Here is a 24,330-nt window from a genome sequence, read left to right on the forward strand (position 1 = left end):
AAAATGGCGGTCAGGTAACTGTTGCTTAGTTGTTCCCTGAGTCAGTGAAGCCCAGCAGCGTGCTGGGTGACTTCTTCCTAAAGATGCTTTTGTTCTTAATTTAAGAATCGTCACCGAGTGATGACTCTGTGATTTCACCACTAAGTGAAGACTCTCAGGCTGAAGCAGAAAGTGTGTTTGTGTCTCCAAATAAACCTCGAACAACGGAGGATTTATTTGCAGTCATTCACAGGTGAGGCAACAATACCAAAGGTTCTGCTTCTTACGTGCTTCTCATCAAACGCAAATATGGAAAAGCCTTGGGTACTTGTAATACATTCAGCAAAAAACATAAGCAAGCAAAGAAAAATTATTTTTCCAAATCAAATTGATAGACTTATATTCAAGTTGGGAAATATGTGGCCTTATATACAGTTAGGTAGACCTCAATTGAGAGACTTTCCTAAGAACTGCTGAGGGTAGCTGTTTTTTTCCCTAGGAAAGACATTCTGAAACAAGTTTTTAATTTGAAAACAATTTGTGGTCAAGTAACTCAAGGGCGAAAGCTCAAACTCTAGTGTCATCTCTGACATTTAAATAATTCCTTAACCTAAAAACACATGCTCAAAGCTATAATCCTACACTAGCAGAGATAAACATAAGGTGACTCACTAAACCCAGCCCCAAGTTTGAGACAAAACAGTATATAAACCTGCCCATTTCATAGCTCACAACAACTAATCACTGCTCCCTTTCTTCCCTCTCTTCCTAAAACTTACATTTCTTTAATAACACTGGCCTTCTCTAACTTTAATGCTCCATATCCCATGAAAAGGGGATGTCCTCTAGGCTGCTTTTCCAGGATAGTGTTGCATCCATGCTGACCATTCATATTCTCTCATCTGCCCCCTGGACCCCTGTGATCAAGGCCCCTATTTGCAAGAATACTCCTTACAAACTGTGACCGAAGAACGAAACAGGAACTAGCCCTTGGAAACTGAACCCGTATCAGACTCAGCTATCCAGTCATAACGTGGCTACTCCTTTCGCAGCTGCCACTGCCTACTTCACTAGGCCTTGGTGACCTAGATGCGACTCCCAAGGGACAAAGCTTGGGGACTGTCTTGTCTACCTCATGAAGTTATACTCTTTGAAGCAAGCTCTTCACAAGCAGCTTACCACTGTTTTTCCCAGGATCCTACTTTTTAGGGGAACTTGTGTTTTCTGTTGATGTGGTTCTCTCATAAAGAAGGAGCACTGCCCTTCGACAACTGTTTTTTTAAAGGAGCCAATCACAAACACGTTCTGTGTAGACCTTAGCAGGCTCACCTCTCCACTCGGAGAGTGAAGAATCATTATTTTTCTTTGTCCCTGATTATATTCTCCTCACCCCCTTTTATCCCCAACCTTAGGACAAGTTATTATATGCTGTGAAGTTAAAGAACCAAATGCTAGTGTCGTGAAGAGTGGACAGAATGTAAGGAGTCAAGTCAGAAAGACCTGGAATTGAATCCCAATGCTGCCACTTCCTGTCCAGTCTTGAGTCAGTTACAACCTGTGTACCTATTTCCCTTGCTGTAAATGGGGATACCTAGAGCTCACATGTTCAGTTTTGAGGATAAGATATCATGTTTGTGTCTAGAATATGGTAGATGCTAAAAGCAGACATTAGTTTGAAATCCCTACCCTATTAGAGTGCCAGACACTGGCATACACAAGATAGCAACCACAAAGCTTTCAGTGAACCAGAATCAGGCTGGTGTCCAACTGCAAAGCTGACATTTTCTCTAACCTACAGGTTTTTAGGTTGGTGAGAAAGCATGCTGCCAGTACGTAGCAATGAACTGAGTCATGCTGACTCAGTGACTAAGTTCACGAAATTTATGCCTGTTTATTTATCAAAAGAAATAATATAATAATGATGGATGGGTGCCTAGGTTTGGTAGACTTACAGAGTTTGGTAATCTTAGATTTACATTTATGTAGAATTTGTTTGCTTATTTATTTATGTGCAGCACAGTGACAATAAAAATTTTCTTTTCTTGAGAGTTTATAGTGCACACAGCTTTAAGAGCTCCAGAGGTGGTCTAGGTTTCCAGCTCCTCCAGAAAGTTGGCTTACTGATTAATACACTGTAGACAGATATTCCTGGGCAGCTATGGCAAATGGTATCTGCAGCCAAAATGGACTGACTTATTCAAGACGTCATGTAAGAAATTTCTTTATATGGAGGAATTTTAAGAGTAGACAGAATAGTATAACGCACCACTGCCTGCCCCCACCCCCAGCCAAACACACACACAGACATATCCATCACCCAAGCCTATCAACCATCAGCCTATGGCCAGTCCTGTCCCATCCACACCTTCCACTTTGCTCTCCTGGTATTCACTGGAAGCCAATCCCAGGCATCAGAGGATTTCATCTGTATTGCAGAGACAGGTTGAATAAAAGTGACAGTGCTTCACCACCTACACTCTAACCAAGAGTCAGAGAGCAGTATTTTCTTGTACTCTTGTGAAACTTCCCAGTAAGTCCTCCCCTAGAACCTCTAGCCTCCACATTAGTCATTATGTGAAATGGTCATTTCCAAAACCTGATTCATGTCCACTGGTTATTGGAGAATTTCCCTCAGGCTGTGAGCGCCACGAGGGCAAGCAATGTATCTTAATCCTCACCCCTACGGCCCTAATGCTTAGTATCCCATCAGACAGGGTACACAACCGCTCTTTAAGGAGATGCCTGAGTGTGACGTAACACTTTTAGTTTCATTAAAGTGTATGTGGACTGAGATTGTTCCTTTTCTTAAAAGGTCCAAGAGGAAAGTACTTGGAAGAAAAGATTCTGGGGACATGTCTGTTCGAAGTAAATCTAGAGCTTCCCTGGGCAGCAGTAGCAGCAACAGTGCTGGTTCTGTCACCTCAACCAACAGCAATGTGACCACCCCAAACAGCCAGAGGTCTCCTGGCCTCATCTACCGAAATGCCAAAAAGTCCAACACATCGAATGAAGAGTTTAAGCTATTACTCCTCAAGAAAGGCAGTCGCTCGGATTCCAGTTACCGTATGTCTGCTACTGAGATCCTGAAGAGTCCCATCCTGCCCAAACCTCCTGGGGAACTCACAGCCGAGTCCCCCCAAAGCACCCATGAGGCCCATCAGGGGGCACCGGGAACTGAAGCGCTGTCCCCCCTCTCTCCATGCTCCCCACGGGTTAATGCAGAAGGGTTCTCCTCAAAGAACTTTGCCACCCCGGCATCGGCAAGGGTTGGACGTTCCCGGGCTCCCCCTGCGGCCAGCAGCAGCCGCTACAGTGTCCGTTGCAGGCTGTATAATGCGCCCATGCAGGCCATCTCCGAAGGCGAGACAGAAAATTCTGATGGGAGCCCACATGATGACCGATCCTCCCAGAGCTCAACATAGGTGGCCCATGCCAGGCTGGCTGTCAAAGGCCAAAACCTTAGTCATATGAGGATGGAGGAACAGAATGGAAGACTGGGGAGAAGTCAGCACATGGTGGGGTACCATCACGCTTACCAACGAGTTCCTAAATATTTGCTGGGGAAACGGAAGGTGGTTTGGTCTTTCTTGATTATTTTCCATATTTTTAAGTAGCTGCACTGTCTTTCATATTTTTCTTTAGGGTAGTTTGATTTACCCAATCTCATTCCTTTTGATAATAGAGAATTTGAAAATGTCTGCTTTTCATGAAACCTAGAAAAAGTTTTCCCAGAGCTGCCTATTCAGAAAACAAAGCCCTCACTGTCATAATTCTTAAGAAGATGAAATACTCTGGAGGTTTGGTATATTTTTACATTAAAATGAACTAAAGCAAAATTTAGAAGAACTACACACATGTAAATACCATATTTTTGATAAAAATGTGTAAATAGATTTATGGATGACGAGTGGACATGTGGCCAATTATCTACCACACACCAACTGCTTAGAGAACACAACAAATAAAGTGTAATAACTGTATTCTGTGAATACCCTTTTCGTATCAAATACCATATTTAAATGTCCACCAATATGATTTCTGAGTGATAAACCTCAAAATATGAATTTTAAACTGGTGAAATAAAGGAAATCTCGAGGTCATATAGTGAAATGTGATTAATTTAAAATAATGAATTCAGACTTAACCATTTTTGTGACAAACTGCAGCACCAAACAAACTACTGGTAACACGTGGCTGGGATGTGCCACGTGGCAATTTGGACAGAATGAAGAGCATGCTTTTGATTTTTTAAAAAAAAATCAGTGAGAGAAATCATCATTCTCAACATAAAGCCCTGAACAACAGCACTTGACAGTGTCCTTTAAACTTCAATTTTTCAGTGGATTGCTTTAAGGAGAATGAGTAGGGAAAAGAGTAGTTAATTTTAGGTTATGGTTTATATTACACTACTGGGGACATAAACAGTCCTAATCTGAGGACTATAATCTTTAAACTCCTTAAACAGTTTAGCAATTAGCTCCAGGTTCTTTAACGAACGAAAATAAAACATAAGCATGCCACAGAGCTGTGGATTTATCAGTAAGTACCTGCAATGAGTTTTCAGTGAAGCTTTCTCTCTGTGCTGATGAGATTCATGCTACCTAAAAATTAACAGAAATGACACTGTGAACAACGTAGTTGGGAAATAGGTATGTGTATATGCATTATTTATATTCACTGTTAAACTGGGAACGGGGAGCAGCTCTGGTTCACAATGCTACATATAACTGAGTTTTTGTCTGATTTTACTCTATCTGCTTGATGGCAAAAGGGGAGGGTGGTGGGTGGGAAAGGAAATGTCAGGGCAAGTGCTCTGATAAAATGAAGGCAGGGAAACAAGCTGAATTACTTGAAATTACTTGAATTTTCTTGTCTTAAAACTGAAAAAAAATGTAGTTACAAGTTGAAATCTGCAAATGGGTTTTACACCTGTGATTTTGAAATGAACTGATACTAATGTTTGAAATGACATGTCGGAAATATAAGCAGCTATGTACTTGGAATGTTTTGAATGGGAGAAGGTAGAAAGTAGAGAACTAAGAAGGAATACGGCCTATAAAAGAATAGAATGTGATTAGAGTGATAGAACATACCAGAGTTACCAAGAAATTGATAAGCAGCTGGCTTTAAGCTTATGCAAGTGGTATTTGGGAAAGTAGGATGTGTGAAAGGGGGTTTGTGGTTTTGGTTTAATTCATGCAATATGAAGGAGAAAGCCTGGCCTAAGAAGATGCTATCTTTCAATAGAAACACTTTTTAAGATGTTACAGAGTGAGAATTACAGAATCTGATTGCTGTTGGGTTTTTGTTTGTTTCTTTGGAAAGAAAAAAAAATGTCTGGTTTATTCTCCTATTCGTTTTCACTATCAAACTGTGTTTCTTAATTTCTTGTCACCCTTGTATGTAAAATGGGTGCTGGGGGTGGCGGGGTAGAGGAAGGAGAATGTGTGTGTGTGTGTGTGTGTGTGTGTGTGTGCGCGCACGCGTGTGCTTGTGCAGGGATAGATAAGCTACCTGGTAAAGCGTATATTTGAACATTCACGAAGTGTTATACTTTTTACTAAAAGAAAAATGTTTGGGGGTTTGAAAAAAATGGACCATCATTTCTCATTGGAACCCATTAGCTAAGAAAACCAGCATGGTTTGACACCACATGGGAACATGAATAACTTTTTCTCATACTTTGAAAAGTACACTTGGCAAACTTTTAAAAGTAAGGTTTCTAGACAAATGCAATAAAAAAAAAAGTCATTTCCAGTCACAATAGGTGATCTTTTGTAATTTTCATAAAAGCAGCTCGTTTGCAGTACGGCTTTTGTGTAGTTAGGGGTTTTTTAAGCATAAAGAAAGGTATGTAGGCTTTAAAAGTGATTCTAAATCTTGAACAGAAAACACACAAATTGGCTTTAACAAATATGTCACCTTATTATTGACATTAATTTAAGTAATGGTACTATATATATTTTAAAATACATACTGACTTGAATTGTGAGGCAATAAGATACCGTCTATATGTAATAATCACAGAACTAACCCTTAGAATATAGTTTTACTTATTTTGTTTACTCTAAAAATCTATAGCAGAGTTTCTCTATTTTATATTTCATAGATTTAAAAAAAAAACCCAGATAGAGATGGATTTAAAATTCACTGTGCAAAAGAGTATTGAGTAACAAACTGAGTTTAAAAAAAAAAAAAAGCAAGAAATTCCTTAGTAATTTTCCATGGCTTTACAACATAGCACGTAAGACCAAGATTTAGAGGGCTGTCTTCAACATCACTGCCGTCTTAAAGCAGGGTACACACATTAGGTATTGTGAGGAACATCAACCCAAACTTTTCTTCTGTTGTTTGCACTGATGCTAATTTTTTCTTCTTTTGTGTTTATACAACATGTCTATGTTGTGTGGGGGAAATTTTGTTTTCCTGAGTTTTTTTTTTTTTTCCTGAGTTTTTGATTTTTTTTTGGCTAAGTAGAGGACATAGACTGGTTGCAGCAAACAAAACACACTGTTTGCTCTTTGCCAGAGTTCAGCGAGTACATGTGCTGCAGTGGTGGCAGACTGAGAGAACTAGATCATGACAAAGATTTACAACTATGAGGAAGGTTACAGTGTAGCTCTTTTGGTACTAGAACCAGTTCATGCTGGCCGAAAGACAATGGTTTATGGACTTGCCTCCATTTTGTATTTTTGTAATATTTGTAAATATGAACTTTTTAAATCGTTGCAAAAACGGTTTCTTTTGTAAGATGTTTTCAACGTTTACATTCAATTCAAGCCTTTGTATATTTTAGAGCTGTGCAACACTTTAAGTCTTGTATTTATTTTTAGTAAAAACGGTGAGTTTCATTGTGAACCCCTCTCAAAAAAAATGTACCAGAAAAGTTTGATTACCTAGAAAGTGTGTATAGAAACTGCAAATAAACGTGACTGCAATTAAACAACTGGCTGCTCTCTTCATTGCTATGTAATTGCACTCCTGGGGTTTCACAAACGGCAAGTGTTTTATAGGAGACTGGACATATGGGAGGGGAACTGCTATGGCAAAAGTATGAGCAAAAAAAATAATGATAATAATGAATACTGTCTCTGTAACCGGCTCCAATCTTGCTTTGTATTTGAGAGAAAAAAGAATACATTTCCAATGTCCAGTATACTTTCCTGTACCTCTCCAGGCCAGGAAAATATTTATGGCTTTACTTTAAAGTTACCTGCTTTGCTTCTGATAATTACTCAGACTGTGCCTCCTTCCTGAGATGCGCAACCTCGATGTGCCACTAAGTAATGTCATGTACCCTTTATTACGCAAATTTATGTGCCAGATACTGTTGTAAGTGCTTTGCCTACTCTAACTCATGAAGCACCCCCCCCACGTTGTGCCCATTTTACGGATGGGGAAACTGAAGCACAGAGCCATTTACCTGAGTTGCCCAAAGCCATAGAGCGCTTAACTGTTGGGGCTGGGGTACAAACCCAGCAAATCTGGCTCCAAGGTCTGTGTTACCTCACCCTGTGGAGAGATAACAACTTTTTGAAATAACTTTTCCCGGTATGTACCAAACCACAATTCCTAAAGCCCCGCTCCCTCCCCTTTCGAATTCCAGCACTGACGAGCACACCTAGGATTGAGTCAATGTCGACGTCTGTGGTGCGTCACAGAGGGACGGAGAGGGAGGAGGGAAAAGGGGAAATTACATTAAAAAAAAAAAAAAGCTTCCAAGAACTAACCAACGAGAGTGGAGAGACCACGCACCTAAACGCCTCACCCCCGCGAGCCGCCTCCTTAAACCCGCTCCACCACAGGAAGAATCGCGCGCGCCGGCGCTCCTGCGCAGCCGCACTAAACCCCTCTCAGCCTTAGAGGCTCGTGTTTTCGGTCTAGCACGGGGTTCCGATCCCACCAGCCCCCGCGAACGAACGCCGAGCTACAGGGGCTCGGAGGCCGGAACTGCGGCCGCGCAGAGGGAACCAGAGCCTCTCCCCTTGGCAGTCGCTCTAGCAATGCCCGCCCCCCTGCGACGGCTCTGAGGTCCGCTGGATTGGTCGGCTGACGGCCCAGGCGTTGTCTTGTAGCGGCCGCTGATTGGTCAGCGGCCGGCTGCGCACGTGGGAACCTAAGTACGCGGGTTCTCACCGGCACGAGTGTTGCGCCTCAGCTTCCGTGGGGTTCCGGCCGGCGCGTCACGTGGTCGGGCCCTATTTCCGGCGCGAGGACCGTTTCAGGCGTCGAGCGGTGATAACCGTCAAAACCGTCGCCGCGCGGGGAGAGGCGCCATTGCTACCTGGCTCCCGGGCCCTCCGGAGGCCGATTTGGCGGGCTCTGGTGCCAGCAAAGGCCTCTCAAGTGGCACTTTTTCTTCCCTTTGAACTTTCTCGTCTTAGGTGTGCGCCTGAAGCAGGTAAGGAGCGATTTTACTTCACGGCCGTGGGGCTCCGGAGCGGGGTGGCGGGGGAGGAGGGTTTGCCTGAGGGAAGAGAAAGCGTTTGCCTGAGGGAAGAGAAAGGATTTGCCTTTTCGGAAAGACCGAGTCTGCTCTGGAATTTCAGCCGCGCTGCAGTTGGGGTGGTTTGGGATGATTCGGGGTGGTTCCCACCGCCCCTCCCGGGATGCCAGCGCGTAGGCGCTTGAGACGTGGCCGCTTATTGAGTACTTTGTGCCGACTTTCTAAGAGCTGGTCCTTTTTCATCCTTTCTCTTCCTTGGTGGGTGAGGGGGCGACGAACGACCAAGGCTCTCAGACTTGTTAGAATTTTGAGTTTGGAAAATCTATTAACTAGCGAGTTGGTTCGTTGTAACATTTTTTTGAGATGCAAACGTTGATTCTGAGGCTTTGATGGTAACCGCGATAGATCAAAGACAGTGCAGCCTCACTGTTGTAAATACGTACGCGAGGCTAAACAAAGTAAAGATGTGGATTGAGCACGGTAGTTTGATATCTTCGTCTCTTGGGGATCGCTTCCCCCCCTTTACCTGGCTCTCCCTGAAGTCGGACTGCTCTGGAGTTTTAAACTGGCTTAATGTTTACAAATCGTGATTTAACGAGCAACTTTTTTGCACGGTGTTTTATAAAGCAGGGCATGGGCTCGATTCCCTGATGGGTGATGGGGATACAGTTTGGGCGGCATTATCCCCAGTCTGGCCGACTTTGTAGCCGCTGAAGTTTGATACGGCCAGCAGAAGGGCTGCTTTTGAGAGTCCTGACAGGATTTTTAGAAAGTGATCAGTGTACTGACACGGTCTTTTAAAAAAAAAAAAAAATGTGGAGGGGTCTGGCTATTGCAATCTGCCCTGTTTTGCCGAGTATTCCTTGCAGTGGTTTTTGGGTGAAACGCCGTTTTCATCCCTCGTCGTCGTGATAAGTTGATGGCAAGGGAATGCCTTACACCCTGGGAGCAGAATCCTCAAGTGACTTTTGAAAAATGTCTGAAATGCCTTTAATGTCTAAAATGTGTCTTTTTTAAAAAATTTATTTATTTATTTTTATTTTTGACTGTGTTGGGTCTTCGTTTCTGTGCGAGGGCTTTCTCTAGTTGCGGCAAGCGAGGGCCACTCTTCATCGCGGTGCGCGGGCCTCTCACTATCACGGCCTCTCTCGCTGCGGAGCACGGGCTCCAGACGCGCAGGCTCAGTAGTTGTGGCTCACGGGCCCAGTTGCTCCGCGGCATGTGGGATCTTCCCAGACCAGGGCTCCAACCCGTGTCCCCTGCATTGGCAGGCGGACTCTCAACCACTGCGCCACCAGGGAAGCCCCTAAAATGTATCTTTTTAAAAACCAGATGGTTTCCTGTTCTTACGTTTTCAAGAGTCTAGACTTCCTGTGGTAAAATGTACATGAGCTTCACCTTAAGTAAACTTCTTTTGCAGGATTTTGAATTCAACGAATTATATTAATTTCGCATAATCTAGTCATAGTTGGGCTCTAAGAAAATGTTGCAGAAGCTTTACTTACCTTGCGGGAAGAAGTGAAGGGGAACTAAAACTTATGCTTTGCCTGCTGGGAACCAGACATGATGCTGAGTGCTTAACTGTCATTTGGTCTTAACACAGCCCTGTGAAGTAGCTATTATTCCAACTTCACAGGTTAAGAAATAGAGACACAGAGGGGTTAAATCCCTGCCTAAAGCAAAACAGCAAATTTTGCGATTTAGATTCAGATTCAGGTATTTCTTAAAGCCCAGTTCTTTGCACAGTGCCTTGCTACTTAAAATTCATTTAAGGGAAATGGTTGCTATATCTGCAGTGAAGGGTGCAATGTGAGTGATAATTACATGTTATGATCCTGAGAATTTACAGTCCATGTGCTCCATGACAAATAGATTCATTGGGAGGATGTCGTGACTACCCAAATAATAAAATAATAGTAGCCAAGAGTGCGTGCCTTGAGGCTTCCCTGGTGGCACAGTGGTTGAGAATCTGCCTGCCGATGCAGGGGACACGGGTTCGAGCCCTGGTCTGGGAAGAGCCCACATGCCGCGGAGCAACTAGGCCCGTGAGCCACAACTACTGAGCCTGCGCCTCTGGAGCCTGTGCTCCGCAACAAGAGAGGCCGTGATAGTGAGTGGCCCCCGCTCGTCGCAATTAGAGAAAGCCCTCGCACAGAAACGAAGACCCAACACAGCCAAAAATAAATAAATACATAAAGAGTGCGTGCCTTTGCTATGCCAGTCATTGTTCTAAGCACTTGACATATATTAATTCACATAATCCTCATAACTCTATAAGGTTTGAACTATTATCCCCATTTTACAGATTTTTTTTAAAAGCACAGAGAAGTAAGTTGTCCAGAGTTACACAGCTAGTAAGTGGAGGAGCTGGGACCCAAACCCTAAGGTCTTAGTGCTATTTGATGTTGCCTCTCCTGTAACTAGCCAACATGTGACAATTGTTTTAAAAGCGTTAAAGTGTGAGTGTTCTGGTACTTCTGGGAGAGCAGTGTCACTTCCAGATGGGGTGACATAGCACCTTTGCTTTGTGGAGATGGAAGTTGAATGAAGCCTTGAAGTTTTGAGTTGCTTCTCCTACGTAGAGCGGTCTTGTGGGGTGCAGGGTATTGAGGGCAGAGGACATGGCAGGCGCAGAGGTTCAAAGAGTGCAAGGTCGCGTTGATTTGTCAGTGTCCCCGAGAGAGAGAGAGAGAGAGAGAGAGAGAGAGAGAGAGAGAGGTACCAGGTGGGCGTCTGCTGGGAGACTCCATGTATGCTGCCTCTGTGTCTACAGCCGAGTTTTAGCAGCATTGTAATTAAGCCATTAGGGAACTGTCTGTCAAGAGTCTCTAACAATGGTTGGCAAACTTTGTTTGTAAAAGGCCAGCTAGTAAGTATCTTAGGCTTAGAGCAAAGGGACAAGTGATAAGAGGTGACCTCTGAGCAGTGTGGAGGCACCTGACTGTAAAGACCTTGTAGGCCATGGTAGGAGTTTTGGATTTGATTTTGTTCTTGGTCGAAAAGGGATTCCAGGTGATTTTAATAATGAAGAAGTAAAGCGCATAGACTCTGGAGTCGTACTGCACTACTTACTGTGAGACCTGGGTCAGTTACTTAAAGACTCTTTGCCTCAGTTTTCTTTTAAGGAAAATGGGGATGATAATAGAGCCTGCCCTGTAGGGTTGTCAGGAATACTAAATGAATTAACATACATCACGTGCTTAGAACATTGCCTGGCACAGAGTAAGCAGTAAAATCTGTTAGATGCTATTATCTATACTTTGTGGTATAGTTCAAATTTAAAGAAAAATTATATATTTAAATCGCTAAAACAAAGTTGTTAGAAATACAGTCAGAGTATAAGAAATGGTCCCTAGAGTTGGGAAACTTTAACTCACTATTCTCTTTCTGTGGGAGTTCAAGTAGAGGTGGGGGCCTGCTCTGCAGTGTTCTTTGTAAGAGCAAGACTTGAGGAGTGACTTTTGAATATCCATGACTTGGGACTAGTTAAACAAATCATGGCCTGTTTGCAAGATAGGAAACGAAGAAGTTGTTGAAGTGGCTATGGTATATCTAAAGGTATTAATTTAGAAAGACGTCTTTTACTTTTGCCTCTTTTTGAGCTCATACACTGTATTCTTTTCTGGGTCTGGCTTTTACTCAAGGTTCTGGTTTTGAGATTCCTGAGATGCGTCCTCCTCGTTGTGTGTAGCAATAGTTGGTTTATTCTCATAGCTGTGTAGTCTTCCTTTGTATGAAAACACCAGTTTAAGTATTCATAAGCAATCCTAATCTTAGCGCTGAAATGACCTTAGACGTAATCTCACCCAGTTTTCACTGAGCAGGGGAGGAGGCGATGTCTTTGGTGGTCTTTCCAGGCCGCACCATGGTGGGCGGCCCAAGCCAGAAGAGACTCCTGACTCACATTTGGAGGCCCGCAGCCTCCCTGAGTAAAAAGCCTCTGAGCTCCTTGACTAAAGCAGTTGGGACTCATGCTCTGTTGTTCATTTGTCTCCAGCACTTACTCTGTAGCCTTTAGGTTGTGGAGCAGCCGCTTCACCATTTGGAACTGTGTTCGATCTGGATTCTTATTCCTACGCGTGGGCAATAAAGCCCTTCAGTTTTTAAAGGTTTATTCTAAATCACTAATGGAAGAATTCTCATTTTGTCGCTCTCTCAACTTCAGCCAGGACTCCAGTTCAACTTGAGTTGGTATTCTGAGAACATATCCACATTAAGTTTATTAAGGCAGTAAGTGGGTGAAGTAACTTTTTTATGCGTTGCTTTTCAGGAGTTGAAGATTTACCAGTCCTAGGTGACCAAACAGTTTTGCAAATAACCCTCCAGCAAGTTTAAAAATAATTAGGCCCAGCTCAGAGAAAGCAGAGTTGCTCTGGTTGCACAAAAAAGATGTCCAGCTGCTCCAGTGAAGTCGATGTGGTTTGTATTTCAAATTGAAAATCTGTCTTTGTTCTTTTCATTGTGTTCTATTTTTTTTCTAAATTGAATTGAATTTTGTACAGTGAAATGCAGAGATTGTAAATACACAGTTCATGAGTTTTGGACAGTGACGTATAAAGCTGCTATGAACATTTGTGTGCAAGTTTTTAAATTTTAAAATTTAAATTTAAATTTTACCTATACAAAGGTAACATGGTATATTTTTATAAGTATCAATATATAGCCCAATTCCACATTATTTTCTCTTTTGAAACAGACATACATACTTCTACATATGTTTAAGATTATTCCTCTAGTTCATAATCCATTCTTAGAATAAAGAGTTATTAAATGTAATGTAATGGCTGTTTACTGTCTCTTTACTTAGTTATGCCCTGTCTTATTTCCCCCCAAAATGTTTTAGGTGATTTAGAGATTAATTTATCAAGAAACATAGGTGTGGGGAATTCCCTGGTGGTTCAGTGCTTCGGACTCCGCAAGATTCTATCCCTGGTGGAGTAACTAAGATCCCACAAGCCTCCAAGTGCAGGGGGAAAAAAAAAAGATAGGTGCTTAAGGGTTTCCTATTTTGTCCACAGAGTGGTACTGTTGGTCTATTTAAAACTCAAAAGCCATGAACAGGATTCTTTGTAGTTAGAAATACTTGCTTTTACAGCAGTTCTGGTGCTAAATTACTAGAAGAATGGTCTTTCTACCCCGAGGTACACAAGAGGAAAACGATGTCTTAAGTGTGGTTAAGTTAATGAGAAAACAGTTTTGCAAGGACATCTTTTCCTATAGTCATAGTATTTACCAAGGTCCCTTGATATCACAAATTGGTTTTTGGAGCTTCTTGAAAGTGAAACTGAAGTCCTCAGTTTTTCTTTTAAGCTCTATCATCTTTCCTTTTAATTTATTAATAAATTTTCCTTAGATAAGGACACGAATCCCTGCTTATGATGATAACATTGTTCTTTATGCATATGAACCAAATACTGCATATGTCAATGATGTAAGTAATGTAGATTGCCATTTGCCAAATATATTAACACTTAACCATTTTAAAGAAAAAATTCTTAATAGAGTTCCTCCAAACTCACACTCAAGAAAACATTAGTCTCTCCTCAATTTGTCTGCTTCCTTTCATTAGACAATGAGCAATTAACCATTTCACTTCCCTCTTTTCCTTGTAGAGTAGAAAATTCAGAGCAGTTTTTACTCATTTTTTCAGTGCAAAACTCTAAACCTCCGTCCTTCTGATATAATAAATTCTTTCCTTAATCCCTTTCTTAATTAGCAGCGATCATTTTCATTCTCATATTAACAAGGGTTTTTTTTATTTTGTGTCTGCTTTAGATTAATACTTCTGAAACTCTTTGAAAAGCTGGTGAAAAATAAAAACAAGTTAAATAAATAGTGTTTTTTTTCCCACTTACTGTTCAGTTTGACTTTCATAGAAGTAAAGTATTAACTACTCAACTTTTAAAATATCAGCAGGCAAGTGTTAAATCTAACACATCCTACAACGAAGAGCAACAAAAAACAGTTCTGGATGTCCTTACTTACTGCCAGGTACAAAAAGTTCTGTCTCTCAAATGTAGTTTTCTAAAATATTAAGCTTAAATTCTCTTTATATCATATAAAGGGGTGTACAATTGAAATTTTGCTGTATCAAATTGCTTATGATTATCGCTCTCATTGTGATGATTTTTTTAACAATTTCTAGTTAGAATAGCATCTTCAGGTGAAAGTTTTGAAATAGCAATATGGAGGTTTCATAGCCTTTTGTAAAAGCCCTTAACTGATCAAATGTATAATAGTTATGTCTCCTTCATCTAAATTGCTCAATACTAAATTAATTTCCCCTACAAAATCTTTAAAGGAAGTTGGCTGATTTGGATAAAATTTAGTATGTGCCTAAATGCATGTCAAGATAACTCAATTGAAACAAAATGGCAGCCCACCATTTTTAAAGAGTTTATCTTACATAGTTTTGAGGGGATTTTGTAAAAATTGACGTGTTGGTGGAGATTGATAGAAGTATGTAATTATCAAGGATTCTGTGAGCGGCATACCCTAGAAGCAATGAACATTTATAAACAAATACATGTTTCTTAACATATAAAAAAGTTTCTTGAATACAATGAACTAACATACTTTGAAAAGTAAAAAATGTTTATGGGAGTCTTCATCATTATAGAGAACAGCAGTGGAATACTTAAAGGGAACGTGTCTTGTCTTCCGGGGAAGGATGTACAGAGAGTGGGAATGCAGGGACGACGTAGGGAGTTCTGATTTTTGAGCAGTGCTCTCCCCTGCTTGCTTTACATCAGCATCCACGATGAACTGGGTTGACACTGCTCTGCCAGGACCTTCTGAGCGATTGTGCAAGATGTGGTGGGATAGAGTATCTCCGCTAAGACATGCCCAGGTTCCAAAGTCACAGCTAAGGGATGCTCTCCATTTCTCCTAGTGTGCTAGCTCCCTCCTTTCTTCAGCGCCTTCCCTTACCAGTCTAGACCACACGGTGCAGCGCTTCCATCTGTCCTTTTTTAATCCTCGCCCAGCACCCCCTTTAGTAAAACCCCAGCCCTGTCCAGGCTGGGAAGCAGAGGGGAGGACCTCCACTGGGGACTGGTGATCCTCAGGCAACCCCAATCCTGTTCTCTTATTTCGTGGAGAAAATGGAGGGTGTGGAGCAGAAATCCCCTCCAAGTCCTGATTCCTCTCCCCACAGCCCTCACACTTGCCTGGATCCATCTCTCACGACCTCCTTCCTGACCGCTGGAGTGGGAAAAGTGTTTCCTCTGTAAGGCTAACACCTCTGCTGGTTTCTGCATCTGACCCTCTTTCCCTGTGCTCAGACACCTCCCTTCATCCCCCTGTCTCTTGTGTCTTCAGCCTCTGTCTCCATCACCCTCAGCACAGTCATTCTCCCACAGGTTTAAAAAAACCACTCCTTTTTGCCTCCCATCCCTCTATAGCTGAGCTGCCATCCTCTCTCTCCTTCCCATCATAACCCAGCTCTTTGATCGTCATTTATGTTCACTTTCTAAACATTTGACTTCCTGTTTCCTGTTTGGGTGTTTTTAATTTCTGTTTTAATTTTTTTGTATTGAAGTATAGCTGACTTGTAATATTGTGTTAGTTCCAGGTGTAGAGCATAGTAATTCGGGGTTTTTGCTGATTATATTCCATTATAGGTTATTATAAGATTTGGGGTATAATTCCCTGTGCTCTACAGTAAATCCTTGTTTATCTGTTTTATGTATAGTAGTTTATATCAGTTAATCCCATACTCCTAATCTGTTGGGTATTTTAGAATATACTGTTCCTTCTGCCCTGTATGCTCCTCTGTACATCTCTACCTAGTGAACACCTTCTCATCTTTTCATTCTCAACGCAGATACCTCCTTCTTCGAAAATCCTGCCACAACTTCCAGCCTGGATTAGGTCTTGCTCTTCTGTGCACGCTTAGCCTCTTGTTCTTATCTGTATCGTGGCAATAATAATACTAATAGATGATTGAGCACTATCAGACCAGTCATCATGTACTATTATTATTATGTCGGTATTAATACTGTAGCACGTTGTTTTGTCCTCAACAGAACTGAGAGAGGTTTTCATCCTGATTCTATTTATAAGGACATTGAACAACAGAGAAGTTAAGTAACTTGGACCCAACTGTGTTCCCCTAGAGCCTGTGCTAGTTATTCAGGGCTGAGAGCCAGTGGGTCTCACGCTTCATCGTGCATCAGAATCACCTAGAGGGCTTGTGAAAACACAGATCACTGCCCTCGATCTCAGAGTTCCCAGTTCAGTAGGTCTGAGGTGGGAGAGTTTTCATTTCCAACAAGCTAGTAGATGGTGTCGGTGCTGCTGGCCCACGGAGCACACTGAAATCCACTGCTCCAGGCTGCTGGTCACTTTCTCTGTTGACCTTGTCTCTTCACTTGTCTCTCTCCAGCTAAAATGGGAGTTCCTTAGGGTAGGAGCTGGGTTTTTTTTCCTTTTTCTTTTTCTTTCTTTTTTCTTTTTAATGTCCACATTCCCAGCATCTAGCAAAGTAGTTCTCACAGGTGGTAGGCCTTCAATAAATGTTTATTTGAATGAATGATGTAATGGTTCTGGCCTTTTAAGTGTATTTTTGCCCGAATGAAATTTCTGTGAATTTCAAGAATTCTCCGGTTTTATCAGTCACATACTTGATTGGCATACAGGGGCCGCGTACTCAAAGGTTTTGTAAGGTTAATTGTTAATTGCATGACTTTAAAATACTCTGAAGCCAAAGGTCACATCTGTTGTATTTGGCTCACTGTTCTTTCCAGAGTGGACCCCTCACTGCCTATTAGTTTATACCATCATTATATGGAAAGAGGCTCTTTGGCCTTTTAGCAGATTTGAAAATTTCTTTCCTAAAATAGCACCTTCCTTGCTGTAAAATGACTCCATCATAAATGTGATGGCTTATAGGAATTGTGGTACATTTACTTCCCAGTATTCAAGCTTCTTAAAATGCCTGTGTGACATGGAGTAGCTGAGTGGGAGGTTGGGGCGCCTTATCTCAGCCAGCTCGGCTCTGGGTCACCAACAGCCAGGCATCAAGTGGGAAACAAGATTTCTGACGGCTTGAAAACTTTCAAACTTTGACTTTGGCTTAATGGTATTTTTTATGTTCCTTTCCTTTTGAAGTAGAAACTACTAATAGTCTGTATTATAATAGGTCATCTGTGATGCTATTCAAAACCTGGATAAGAAGTTTGATGTTATTCATGGAAAGGTTACAAAAATCCACCGTTTTTGTGTGAAGTCATTGTGGCAAATTCGTGTAAGTGTTATAAAAATATTTTCACAACTATAATAAACCTCTGGTTTCTAAAGATGCCAGTCAGAAGTGAGAGAGAACTAATAACTGTGAGATGAGCAAGGCTGATCTATACTTGCTGTAGCAGCAGATGGGAGACTAAACCTCTGCTGGAAAAATGCTGAAGTTTAGGTTTGAGCAATGTATGACAATGGGTATTTTTATGTTTGTAACCATAATATATAAAATGCAATTAAAATGTAGGGTTGAAGAGGAATAGAAATCATGTAATCAAAATAGAGCATTTATCTTTAATAATATAAAGCAATCTTCCATGGAAAGTAATTATGAATGTATTTACTATTTATTTCCTTTTTCTTTCACTCAATCACAGTTGGTTTATGCTGGGTTTGTGTCATTTCAGAAGCCACTTGGATATCCATATAAAAATTATAATTACCTGCTTTCTAAAAGGATCAAATACCAGAAAATGAGGAAGAGGGAGCCTTGCTCTCCATTCTCTTACCCTGTAAGTTATAGCCCCACTTCGCCAGTACGAAGGCCAGAAAATGATTCCCAGAGCGACCCTATGGGAACATCTGTCCAGTCCAAGGAGTGTGCGGAGCAGGAGCAGGAGCAGGAGCAGGAGGAGCCAGGCCTCAGCCAGAGCCAGGTCCCCTCCGTCTTCGCCGCGCATTCCTACCAGCACTACTACACGCCCGAGGACCCCATGCAGGGCTCCTCCTCCATGCCCTGCTGCCACCGTCCAGCGGCCCACAGCACCTGCGGTCTTTACTTAGCCACCCAGGCCACTGCAGCCGAACCTGCAACCATGCTGACCCAGGGTGAACGCAGTCCAGCACATAACCGTGACACGATTGTCTACCCAGCTTTACTGGAAAACAATAGACTCTGCTATGCTCGCTCACCTGTCTACCTCCCGACCGGCTTCGGTGAGTGTGAACTGACACATGTTACAAGTAGCATTATTCACCCTATATTCCTCAGCACCCTTGATGCAAGCTTGTGGAAGCTGTTTGTTTCCCATCTTGAGGGCTAGTTTGGGGCAGCACTCAGAAGGATGACTAAGACTTCTTGAGTGTCTATGACGTGCCTGCACTGTGCCAGTCAACTGACACGCCTCTTCTCCACTAATACTCATAATGATCCCATTGTGAGTTTTTTTATCTTCTGTTTTTCTTTACCCTTTCCCCGTGTAAATAATTAAAATGCTCCTAAAATGGCCAGAGCCCAGATGACAGGAGAGAAAAGGTACACTTTAGGCTAATTCACAGGAACAAAGGTCAAATTTGTGTTGACGGTCCGGCGAATTACAAAAGCCGCGTCCGTTACCACATGCTAACTTTAGGGAGTCGAGCACTCTGGCTGAGTAAATGAATACCTGTCTGGACACAAAGAAATTTCAGTACAACGTAGTGAACAGCACACCTAAAACGTTTTGAGGTATGAACACCTAAATTGTTTCACGCCTCACGTATTTCTTTTTTAAACATAAACCTTCAACCAGAATATCTATTACCATGCAGTGAAACTTGAAAGAGGTATTCAGTGTAATGTTAAAGTTACTTCTGACCTAGCTGAGCAGAAGTCTTGTTGTTTGCAAAATTCAGATACGCATTTAAGCCTTGAGAGACGTGAATTTTAAAGCCATGGAAGAGATTCAGTAAAGAACTGATTTGGTTCTCAAAGATAATGGGGGTTATTGAAATTCATTGATTAAAGTGAATAAATTTAAGCAATTATAAAACTAAATTCTGGGGGTTTCCATTGCAATTAGCTAGTAAAATAAACCTCATCTGGAGAGACCAAGAGGACAGAGATGAAGTATTTCAAAGAATTTCTCTCAAAGTAAGAGAGCAATAGGTTATCTTAGATTAACCTAATTTAACCCAAGTAACAGATCTTTTGCTGTATTTTGCTGTGGCCCAAGAGGCCTCAGATTGCTCAGTCTGTTTTATGATCTTTGAAGCTTTAAGGTGTCTTCCGAAGCTGCTTTTGTTGTTTGGGGGAGGTCAGGTGGGACATTCTTGAGTAGCCATCCTCAGGTCATCTTTACTAGGCTTTCCCTGGATTTTACCTTGGAGTCCTGGGTCCATGCCGGGGTACTTCACAGAAGGTTCTAAGAATGAGACAATTCCTCCCTACCTACTAACATCTCTTCTTTCAGGATAATGATCAGGTCAAGTATGATTTGTCTTTTTTCCCCTCATTGAAGCTCCAAGTTCACCAGTTGGAAGTGACCGGAGTGTCCTCAGACAGAGCTTACTTGATGACCCTTCAACCTGGTCTGTGGATGAAGTGATCCTGTTTCTGAAACACATAGATCCTCAGACATCAGGCACCCTCACCAACCTCTTCAGGCAACATGTAATGTTATCTTTTGATCTGGTTTTCCTGCCGTCATGACTTTGAATGACCTCTGTGCAGGCCCTTCAGTTGGATACTGATTAGTGTGGATGGTGGGGGAACCCTATCAACTGATTTTTCCATATGCGAGAAAGTTTACTTTGCCCAAAGTTAGAGCCTTAAAGGGTGGAGGCTGGATCTGTGCTTTAAATGGGAACCCGAGTGCCTAAAATACTACAAGTCTTCAAGTTCTCAAGAGAAGATGATTCGGCATGGCCGCTCTCAGGTGTCTTCTCCTTTGTAACAACAGTTACAAGGATCCTCCTCCCCACCTGCTCCCTGCTCGGCCCCAGGACCGTGAGTAGGAGGGGTGACCACAGCTGTGACAGGGTGTCTTCCTTGTTATGATGCCCGATGAATCCAGCAACTGATTCCATTTGGCTCAATTCTGTTGACCTTATATGGTTATTGATGATTTGGGATGCTGATACCCTTATGCCATTTACAAAGTAACATCATGGGCTAAATTTTAAGTTCTAATTTCTTTAATTTCTAGTTTTACTTAGTAGAAAGTGTATAGACGGTACCTGACAAAGGCAGTACTGTGAGGGATTTCAGGTCCCTTCAGCCAGTGATATATGATTCAGTACAGTTTTATTTTTAAACCAGAACTTGTGAAAACCAAATAATATGCTTCAGCAGCATCATTTGGTCAATTAATTCTTTTTTACATTTGGAGGATACCTTGTGACTATCAAGTAATGTTTTTTATAGTGTTTCCTAATGAATAAAATTAGTCCCCACATATCTGATGCACCCTTTTCAATATGGTAAGAAAATCAGTAATTCGTTTTTAGCATCTAATTAGCTTCCGACAACTGATTAGCTTTCAGTGTTAAGATAGCACTGTATAGCACACTTATAGCTGACATACTCATGTTCCCAGCCCTTCTAAGAAAGTTAATGACCATCTGAAATCCATTTTTACCATTCATAGTTTTTACTTTTTGTCACAGCTATGCAGTAGTTTGTTCAACACACGATATTTCAAATTAGGTCGTTTGATGCTTAGGACATTTTTAAGATATTAGGTTAAATTTCCTTTTTCTTAAAATTTGAAGCAAATTTACAGATGATTAAGTGATGCTTCACTGTACAAATTAGATTTTTAATAGCTTCCATCAAGCAGTTGCATATTCAGAGAATATACATCTGGAATGAGCTGCCCTCTAATTGGTGTTACATGTTCTTACATAGAAAGGAATAACCATTCTGATAAAATATGAAAGCTTTATTAATTATTTTAATTTCCTTCTCTCTGTAGGAAATTGACGGGAAAGCTCTGCTGCTGCTCAAGAGTGACATGATGATGAAGTACATGGGGCTTAAGCTGGGGACAGCCGTGAAGCTGTGCCACTACATTGAAAGGCTTAAAAAGACAGATACTTAGACAATTAAAAAAGTGTGTAGATTAGATTGGACTTAATTCTAGGGAGACCAATGCCATCTTTTCTCTGCCCTTAGAAGTTTTTGTTGTGTAGAAGGTTCCTCTAAAATACGGTGTATCCAAAATCGCAGAACCCTGGGACAGTCCAGTCTACTTCTTTAGAAGCCATTTAACATGTTAGCACTAGCAAAGTCAAACTGGTGGTTTGTTCTTTGTATCTTTTCATTATTTTCATTGCATAGTTTACAGATACACTTCATGCAGGAAACAGAGAAACACCTTTGATTTTGGTTAATGTTTATATGTAAAACCAAAACAGCCAAATCCCAAAGGGGAAGGTAGTCAGGGAAGGATTGACGGGTTCTTTAAGGAAATCCATGAGGAGTTTTCTTTAGAAGAGAATTTAAAGATGCAACTGCAGATATCATCTCTTTCTCAACTACTTCATGTCTGTTACTGCAATGTTCTGTTCGTGTTCTATCAGTTTCCTGAAAGGGAATAGCCACATAAATCACTTTCCTTTCTGTTATTATTTCGCTGTATGTTTTACCTGTTCCTGTTTAAAGAAAAAAAAAGCAGCCTTTTAAGATTTCTTGAAGTGTTCTTACCAGTTTTTTAAAATTATAAGGTAGATAGTCATTTTATGCAAGAGATATTACACTACAAGGGGGGGTTGGATGGAGTCTGACTATATTCTTTTCAATTAATGTTTTATTTTAAAACTTCCTTATTTTGTCTAAGCTTCAACATTTAACTAGGCATTCATTGTTCACATCTCTCCACGAAGATGCCTATGTCCAAGTTTTTTAAAGATGTGTTTTATTATCTGTTTATTCCTCATATGGGTACTGTTTCATATATATGTTTTATTCTGTATCTGAAGTATACACACAAGTAAATCTTTTCTTTTTTAATTTAAAATGGCACTTTACACTTCCACAGAGGTAAAGATCCACTCTACATATAGTGAGTTTTTTTATTCTGTAAAACATATGCACATCGTTTGACATCACTGGTACCTCTCAGCTCACACTTCAGGGTTTCCCTACAGGGAAGTTCTGTCTTGTGCGATGTTTCTAGTTAATTTCCTTTCTGAGCCATTTATCCTACTAAACTTTGGAAGGTACATCAGTTCTGATTTGTCATTTTAAACTTGATTTTAAAAATCAGAACTTTCACATGGAACGTGTTCATTGTTGTTTTATTTATTACATCGTTATATTGTGTAATATTTAGTGTAATGTTATAAGCTATGAGAAATGGTGCTAATTGTATTAGCCATTTGTTATAAATGCCAGTAAGATGTTCACCAGGGGTAAGGCTGCATGTTTTCTTTTTAGAAAACCAAGTGTACTTTATAAGCAAATGCAACTATTTACTGGGCGTATATGATTCAAAGGGCTTTTTCGTCCATGTTATTTCTTTTGTGTTACAAGACAAGATTCTAATTTAAACTTGTCCTTCTTTGAAATTGTTTGTGTGAAGAAGATGCTGTGCCACTTGAACAGTCCTCAGGTGTTTATATAAATACTATGTTTTACAGTTTTTAGATTTTAAAATACAATAAAGTTTAATAACCGCAACCATTAATGTCAAAGCCTCAGATTTGATTTTACTTGCTTGAAGACTTAGAGCAAGCAGTGATACATGTCATGAGTAGTTATACTCTGTGACAACTTCACTAGAGAGTTCTCTCTCCATCCTGAATATCAAGGCAAAAAGTATGGCTAACACAATAACTTTCATTAATGCAGACAATTAGCCGAACTAGAATTTAACATCCACTGAAACAAATTTTCCTCTCTAAAATTACCCTCATCTCCATGAAACACAGCCAAATCAAGACTAAATTTGTTTACAGAATGAGTCTGGTCAATTGACCACATAGGGTCCTCCAAACTGGCTGTGGTGGAATTCTTCAGAAGTAGTCTCAGACCGAATTCCCAAAAGGCCTCTCAAAGCCAGGAAAGCCATGCCAAAGGCCTGCTATTAGCCTGCACCTCAGTGGATTTCTCTCTTCTAGAGAATCCCTAAAACATCGTGATTCCTGCACATGCCAGGAGACAGTCTTTCCCATTCACCTGATAAGGCTGCTCAGAACCCAAGAGTCTCCAATGTCTGGAGAGACCAGGCAGAGAGAAGAGAAAAATTTTCCCATTCTACCCAAAACTAACTTGAGGGGAAGGACTTCCCTATATCTGGAAAACACAGATCAAAACCAGTAATATTCCAGACAAAAACCATAAAAATTATAACCATATTCACCAGTTCACTCAGTAACCGATCCATTAACTTTTTATGAAGCCTCAAGTTTTCCATTAGGATTTTTTAATATCTTACCCAGTTCAGCAGTATGATCTAAAATTTATCAGAGACCTGTACTTGTCAAAAGGGCCTTCCTATGGATCACCTTGAAGATGAAACTCTTTTGCAAAAGCATCAGAGTACAACTATAACTTCCTATAAATGACAGAAGACTTAAAAAGGCACGGTTAAACATCTGACTACAATGTAATCCATAAAGAAACTTGGTTACAATAACTAGAATTATGACCAGTGATAATCTCAACCCTTGAAAACCTTAATCAACAGCAAAAACCAAGAAGCAAGTAATTGTGAACTGTTTGTCATACCAGCATTTCCTGATTGGAAAACTTACGCTCTAGTCTTCCTCTCCTAAGAAAGCAAAGGTAGGTAAATTTAGATCTGCCCAGCAATTAATGTTCCAATATTTTATCCTGTTTGAAATTACACAGGTAGTCAATGAATTCTCTTAACTTGGTTTAGTTTCAAGTTACCAAAATCTGGAAAGACTATTTTAGATAGACCTTCCCAAAATGTAATTATTCCTATAGAGTTTACGTAAAA

At 40.9% G+C, this 24,330-nt stretch overlaps 2 protein-coding genes and 1 long non-coding RNA gene across 9 annotated transcripts in view; 2 read left to right on the top strand and 1 right to left on the bottom strand.

Moving 5' to 3' along the window:
- Positions 1-6,906, top strand: part of NHS (NHS actin remodeling regulator) — a 353,067-nt gene extending 346,161 nt beyond the window's left edge. For both annotated transcript variants that reach the window (XM_057537623.1, XM_057537624.1), the window contains 2 exons: positions 106-232; positions 2,792-6,906. In XM_057537623.1, coding sequence (XP_057393606.1) covers positions 106-232; positions 2,792-3,401 — 737 coding nt within the window. In that variant the 3' untranslated portion in view covers positions 3,402-6,906. The remainder of the gene's footprint in view (positions 1-105; positions 233-2,791) is intronic.
- The window catches only part of LOC103011421 (uncharacterized), a 95,406-nt gene extending 87,297 nt beyond the window's left edge, over positions 1-8,109 (bottom strand). Inside the window, exons 1-3 of one of the 3 annotated variants that reach the window (XR_009006600.1) lie at positions 7,735-8,109; positions 7,403-7,491; positions 4,527-4,580 (exon numbers count right to left, since the gene is read on the bottom strand). This is a non-coding gene — a long non-coding RNA (uncharacterized LOC103011421). The remainder of the gene's footprint in view (positions 1-4,526; positions 4,581-7,402; positions 7,492-7,734) is intronic. The other 2 variants (XR_009006599.1, XR_009006598.1) reach the window with 2 other exon arrangements.
- A 55-nt stretch (positions 8,110-8,164) lies between these two features.
- Positions 8,165-23,042, top strand: SCML1 (Scm polycomb group protein like 1). Of its 4 annotated transcripts, none has more exons than XM_007173555.2 (7): positions 8,165-8,380; positions 12,696-12,844; positions 14,339-14,416; positions 17,568-17,672; positions 18,076-18,601; positions 19,885-20,036; positions 21,340-23,042. In XM_007173555.2, exons 2-7 carry the CDS (start codon positions 12,815-12,817, stop codon positions 21,463-21,465), a joined length of 1,017 nt encoding a protein of 338 aa, XP_007173617.2. In that variant the 5' UTR covers positions 8,165-8,380; positions 12,696-12,814; the 3' UTR covers positions 21,466-23,042. The 4 variants fall into 4 exon arrangements, with proteins under 4 accessions (XP_007173617.2, XP_057393608.1, XP_007173615.2 ...); XM_007173553.2 differs by having other exon boundaries at positions 8,167-8,380; positions 18,073-18,601; XM_057537625.1 differs by lacking the exon at positions 14,339-14,416 and having other exon boundaries at positions 8,166-8,380.
- Positions 23,043-24,330: the final 1,288 nt, after the last annotated feature.

Source organism: Balaenoptera acutorostrata, chromosome X (genome assembly GCF_949987535.1).
Source record: "Balaenoptera acutorostrata chromosome X, mBalAcu1.1, whole genome shotgun sequence".
Lineage (NCBI taxonomy): Eukaryota > Metazoa > Chordata > Mammalia > Artiodactyla > Balaenopteridae > Balaenoptera > Balaenoptera acutorostrata.